We start from the raw sequence: 6,758 nt of genomic DNA on the forward strand, positions 1-6,758 counted from the left end.
ACAGTAGAGGTTTGATAACATTTTGTTAAAAACCCAAATGTGATATAAGGACAAAGCTGTGCATGTTGGTACTTAATTGTTTGGATTCTTATGTTGAAATTCCCTTGTATTAGTATTTTTATGTGTAGTGTATATTGTTCATAAATTATATAGCTTTTAAATTTTGGGCATTTTTGCTCTGTTGTACTGTACCATTATGGAATTATTTTTATTTCGTATCTCAGGAGCATCTAGCTCACTTGGAAAGGCATCAGAATTTGGTACACGAGCGCTTCGAACTTTAAATCGGAAGGTGGTGAGTTCGAGCCTCATCACGGTCACATTAATTTTATAAACCAAATATTGTTCGAACTTTTCATATTTGTTTTTCTTTTATTGTTTCTTTTCTTTGACTTTTTTTTCTTGTTTTATTTAATTTTTTTCTTTATTTTTCTTTTATTCATATTGCCAGGGTAAGGTTTGGAGAGGTACGAATGGCCCATTCAGTGGTTTTTTCATCCGGACGATCGGAAAAATCATCAAAATTCAGATTTTGTACTAGACTGCGGAACTCAGTCTTCAATGATATAGTCAGTAATAATCTTTTGGTCATTATATGACTATCATCATTTGACCATGGAAGAAAGAGATGAGAAGGAACCACAACGACTTCGATCGGCCAAGTTTTAATCCGCTTATCTATTGACGCATGAAAAGAAAAGCTATCAATGGTACTTACTTTCATGTATGATCCACGGTTGTTTGATGGGATCATTTATTAATTTTTCAAACAAAACATCATGTGCAAACAAATTTTAGGCTTTAACAGCTAAAATATATCTATGAATATTCTCAATCATCCAGGTAGTTGAATAAAGTTAGATTAGGTTATAAATCTTTGCAACTGGACTTACTGTTTTTGTTGACTCACAGGTATCACAGTCCATATCTCTGACGCTTCATCAGGCCTAGATGAAGCGTCAGAGATATGACTGATACTGTAGTCAACAAAAACAGTAAGTCCAGTTGGTAAGATTTATAACCTAATCTAACTTTATTCAACTACCTGGATGATTGAGAATATTCATAGATATATTGGAACTCATTTTGGCAAAGATTGCCTTAGTTTGACCCGTGATTTGGAGAAGACGTCGAGGAAATTAGCCGACTATCGTAACCACCTACGATTCAATTTGAAGTGTTTACACACGGACATTACACCCCGTAGTTTGTGGATAAAACCCCTTGTGAGAGGTTATCGAGCGGAGAGAATCATCCATAAAGCACAGAAAGGTCTGATTAATGAGCGTATTAGACAAACAAATTTTACCATCAATGTTTTGAAAGGACAGATTGAGGACATTTCCAAGAAATTAAATCGTTTGTTGCCTAGCGACATTTACGAACAGGTGCAAGAGTTCACGACCCGAGGTCAATTAGATCAACATCGGAAAGTGAAAGAGAGACAACAAAACAAGTACTCGCGATTGAATTCACGCAAGGATTCACGTGCCGATAGGGATAAGAATTGGAGGAATAATGACGGACTAGATCAAGATGGAACAGTAAAAGACCGCTGGGTGAAAAATCTATCCAGCAGGGTATTATCTACGGCCGAAAAGGACGTGCTATCGCGTGGTTTGAACTTCGCGGTGACACCTGATAAGCTTCCTCACGTGGAAATAATTACCGCGACTGAGTCTGCAATACGCAACAACAAATTGAACAGCGGTGATGCAGAAGAACTTCGCACCAAAGTCAACTCATGTCTTGTGAACGCTAAGCTTCCTCGCTCAAATATCAGCACAGAACAGCGTGAGGCGATTGTAGCATTGAATCAAGATCCTGACATCCTAGTGCTACCGGCGGATAAAGGTAGATGCACAGTAGTTATTGATAAATCTGACTATGTAAACAAAGCAAACGATCTTTTGAGTGACACGAAAGTTTACCAACCTCTCAAGAGGGATCCTACTTCTGGTTATAAGAAGAAAGTCAGCGATTCCCTCAAAGCTTTGGAAGAATCAGAAGCTATAGATCGTACATTGTATTACAAACTTAGTCCAGCTGACTCAGTGCCTCGTTTCTACGGCCTACCGAAAATTCATAAACAGAATGTACCTTTGAGACCTATTGTCAGCTGTATATCATCTGTGACTTACAATCTCGCTAGGCACTTGGCTGGTATTATTGGCCCCTTAGTTGGAAAATCGTGTCATCATGTAGTTAATTCTACTGATCTTGTGGACAAATTGAAAGATATTAAGGTTGAATCGGATGAAACTATCACCTCCTACGATGTTTCGGCCCTGTTCACAAGTGTCCCACCGGAGGGCGCTATAGACGCAGTCAAGGAAGCCTTACACGCTGACAGTACCTTAGATCAACGCACAAACTTGAACGTGGACCAAATCTGTTCACTTTTGGAACTGTGTCTCAATACTACGTACTTTGTGTATGAAGGAAGTATTACAAACAAAATCATGGATGCGCGATGGGGTCACCCGTTTCTCCAATCGTCGCGAACTTGTACATGGAACGCTTCGAACAATCTGCGCTAGCCTCGTACAGTGGTACGGTACCGTCCCATTGGTTCCGTTACGTAGATGACACCCTCGTGAAGATCAAAAGAGCGAACTTGAACCATTTTTGATCACATTAACTCAGTGGACACAAATATCAAGTTCACCCAAGAGGGCACGGATGACAACAAGTTGCCTTTTTTGGACTGTTTGGTTAAAATTCAGGGTGACGGCACACTTTCAACATCAGTATACCGTAAAGCCACACATACGGACCAGTATCTACTGTTTGATTCCCATCATCCGCTCATCCATAAACTCGGTGTGATTAAAACACTCTATCACCGTGCTGAAACCATCCCTTCGACGGAGGAAGCTAAATCGGTTGAACGTGAACACCTCAAGTCAGCCCTAGGTACCTGCGGATACAAGGATTGGACTTTTCAAAAAGCCTTGAAACCGCGGAAGGATCCATCTCCACCTTTATGTTTATAAAATTTCCTTGTTGCTTGTTTCACCTATTCCAGCTGTTTTAATGGCAGTATTATTCACCTAACCCTTGTAAATAAAGAAATGTGATTTATGGTAAATAGCGCCATCTATAGTTTAGTTTTAGTTAATAATGAAGCCAATTCTATATACATCAAACAACAGTGGATCCATTTACCGCGATCGATGCTTGGCAAAATCATTACTGGAAAAAATTTATAACAAACCCATCCACGAACAAACAAACGCTACCCAGAAGTAAGATTATGGAATTTCACTGATGCTCTGAACATGTATAGTAGCTTTGTTTTGGGATCTACAGTCAAACTGTTTTCTTGATCGTGTTGTGTAGAAAATGTCCTATAAAACATCGAAAAGGTAATCAAAATCGGCCGTTTTTTGCTGAGTTTCATCTTTAGCAAATAAGGTAAGATTTTGGTGACTTTTTCGATGAAAAATAGATGTAAAATGTTCTTAAATAATGCACAATGTTCCGGTTGAGTCCGGTACATAAAACCTGTTTAATTTAATAGTTTATATGTGTATAATCGTAACTAGCTAACTCGTTTCAGTGCCAAAGACTGCCAACTCTGAGAAAAAAGTCATCAAAGTTCGGAAAAATTGGGCAAAATGGAAGAAAACGATGTAGGCCATCAATGACCGATGATCACGTCACCAAAGAAAATCCTATAGGGTGCTTGCACGGAAGGTCATTAGTTCAAATCATCCTTCACACACGCTCCAGAAGACATGCAAATACATGGAATACAATACCAATCACCTATTTAACGCGGGTATTGATCAAAGTAAATCCTCATGAATAACAATGTCAACTAAATGTCGGTAAAGGGAGTGGACAAAGTGAATGCGTTCGTTGTGGTTCCTTCTTATCTCTTTCTTCCATGATTGCACACTGAGCGTGTTTATAGTGAGCCAGATTATGCGGTATTTAGCTGGACTGCCACGCAGTCTATATTTGTTTATGTTTTACTAACCATTGCACATCTAGACTACGCGGTAGTTTAGCTAAATAACGGAAAGATTGTCTCACTATAAACACGCTCACTGTAAAAGAGCTATTGTTATCATGTTTGATGAAATCGTGTTTAACTATTTGCTTAAGAACGGCACAATGCAGACAAAGCAGACAGATTTACTACATGTGGTACATGTATATACATATAGGGAATGTGTGCGAGTATTATAATAGGGGCGTATCCAAAAATGAATTCACACCCCTTTCAAATGTCGAGCCAAAGTGCAGGCCCTATGATAAATATATCTTGCAGTGCATACGCAGCAAACTCTAATATGATAAAATGAATATTGAATCTGTTCATCTTTACTTACTATTTTTGATAGCGACAGTATCGCGTCTCATCCAAGACGCATCATCAGGCTGACTGATCATGTGATGGACTATTGACCTGTGACACACTTGACGCTATTCCACCCCGCCATCAACGGCCAATCGGCGCTAGCCAGCAAATCTCCAAGTCGGTGAGCCCTGTCATATTTTTTACTCAGCACATATTTTTGTCCCGCTGATTTTGTCATCAAATAACCGGTTATACATGAAGATAGATTATTAAAGTATGAATTTCTGCAGTTCATTCTTGTATTGGACTGTTATTATGAGTTTGAGGACCAATTTAAATTTTTTTTAAGAAGCCGTGACGTCACACCATTGTTTAAAATATTATTATTTGCCCCTGGGGACCCACTCAGATATATAGGAGCTACGTATACCTGTAATAAACACGTGGCAAAGTGTAATTTACCCATTACCAACTTCAAAGTAATGCGCCATATTGCCTTAGCTCCAAAGCTGCAGCACCCATATTTATCCAACAGTCAAACATATTGTTGTAAAATCATTCATTAACTTTCATGTTCATTTATTTTTCATATTCAAATTATTGTTAAATTATTCAAATGCTTATATTCACCCAATAACGTATTTGAGATTAAACATTGACTTTGTTGTATATTTTACACCCTGCTACGATTGGTACACGCAGTCAGCAGTACTTTATGCATGCAGCGCGTGCATAGCTGAACCCTGTTCCCACACACACACCCCCCCACACACACACAGCGGCCATGCGAAAGATGGATTTTTAATGTCACAAAAAACAAAAGATCCGCCAAATTTGCAACAAATCTGTCTCACAAGCTTCAGCGCATTCAACGCTACGATAATACACAATGTTAATTTGAGATAGACAGTGACATTCATACTTACATAAATTAAATATTTCCAATTAAAAATTCTGAATTTTATCAATGAAAATGCAGCGATGACGTCATTGGGTTAACGATTTTCCCACTGCTGATTGGTTGATTGCGTCACTGTCTGTGATCTGTGCATGCACTGTACGGTCCATACGGAATGATTTTTCGTATGGGTAAAATACACTGTGCGTGGGAAAAGGGTCGCATTTTCGCCATCAGACGGCTTTTTTGGAATCAGGGGTTTCACTTGTCTCGGTCCCAGTCGGTTTGTGTTCCTCCGTCACTAAACAAACCGTCTGGCGACAACCCCGAATTGACGATCGCTGATTGGTTAATGAATTTCCAAATAAACTGTTTTCAATTGGCTATAGGACGTGACTTGTGTAACTGACACTAAACATTGTAGGCCCCTCACTATTTGTAGATACCGCAAACGCAAAATGTACGCTAGCTAAGCAGCCACTGAGGCGCCAATCGTCTGATAACGCCTTTCATGTCAGCGACTCGCAGCGCGTACTCACGTACGTTGTGTGGATTTATGTAACTGCATAGCTGTCACTCAACCGTTGCATGCATTGAAGCCCGGCACTGATTGACAGCAATTCTCAATCAGAAGATTTTCTTATGACGATGATTGGCCAATCAGAAAAAACGTACTATGAGGTTGTCGCCAGACGGTTTGTTTAGTGACGAAGGAGCACAAATCGGCTGGGACCGAGACTAGGTTTCACCCCTGTAAATCGCCTCATTATAATTTGTATAATGCTACGTTATGACTTTGTATATATCGTGGCTTGAAAGAGTGGAACCAAACGCTGCTGAAGAGACTGCAATGATTTGACTTGAATATATCATTTCTAAAATTCCCGTATTTGTTCAACTGTTCTCGTGGTTGAGTGGTAGAATTCTCGCCTGCCACGCGGGAAGCACGGGTTCGATTCCCGGTGGAGTAATTTCGGAAAAATTTTTCACACTCCTAAATTATTTGTTTTTATGTGAAAATGTATACATTACATTAGGAAATATATTTTGTGCACTTTTTTTTTCTGTAACGGGGCCAATATCAGCTAAAAACACACCTCGGCCCGGCTCGGGAAATAAATTACGTCCAACATATTATAGAGGGGGCTGTAATAATAAAACGCTGAAAACAAAAATAAAGAAATACATAAGGGGCGAAATAAATACAAAACAAGACCTTATCTTCTCAAGCATGATACGAGGAACATGAAAAAAAATATAAGAAAAAATGCCCCCCTCTACAAAATTACTTAATTAATTAGTTAATTAAAACTACAAGAATGAAAACTTAACGGAGTATTTCGTGAACCTAGCATCCTCTTTTTATGACATTTTTGAATAGATATCCACGAAAAAAGCTTATTCCCAAAATTCCAGATGATTCCGATTTTGCGTGATTTTTGCAATTTCGAGAACGAAATTCAAATTTCACGATATCTTTGCTAAACGAATTAATCTGCAAGAAATTAATTAACATAAACGTTATGTAGCCAGAGGTTTCCAGTGATATAA

The 6,758-nt window shown here is 38.8% G+C and overlaps 1 protein-coding gene across 1 annotated transcript; it reads left to right on the forward strand.

The window, feature by feature from the left end:
• Positions 1-1,049: 1,049 nt before the first annotated feature.
• Positions 1,050-2,540, forward strand: LOC140137144 (uncharacterized). The gene has a single exon (XM_072158798.1). The coding sequence runs from the start codon at positions 1,050-1,052 to the stop codon at positions 2,538-2,540; it is 1,491 nt and encodes a 496-aa protein (XP_072014899.1).
• The last annotated feature ends 4,218 nt before the right edge of the window (positions 2,541-6,758 follow it).

Source organism: Amphiura filiformis, chromosome 17 (genome assembly GCF_039555335.1).
Source record: "Amphiura filiformis chromosome 17, Afil_fr2py, whole genome shotgun sequence".
Classification (NCBI taxonomy): domain Eukaryota; kingdom Metazoa; phylum Echinodermata; class Ophiuroidea; order Amphilepidida; family Amphiuridae; genus Amphiura; species Amphiura filiformis.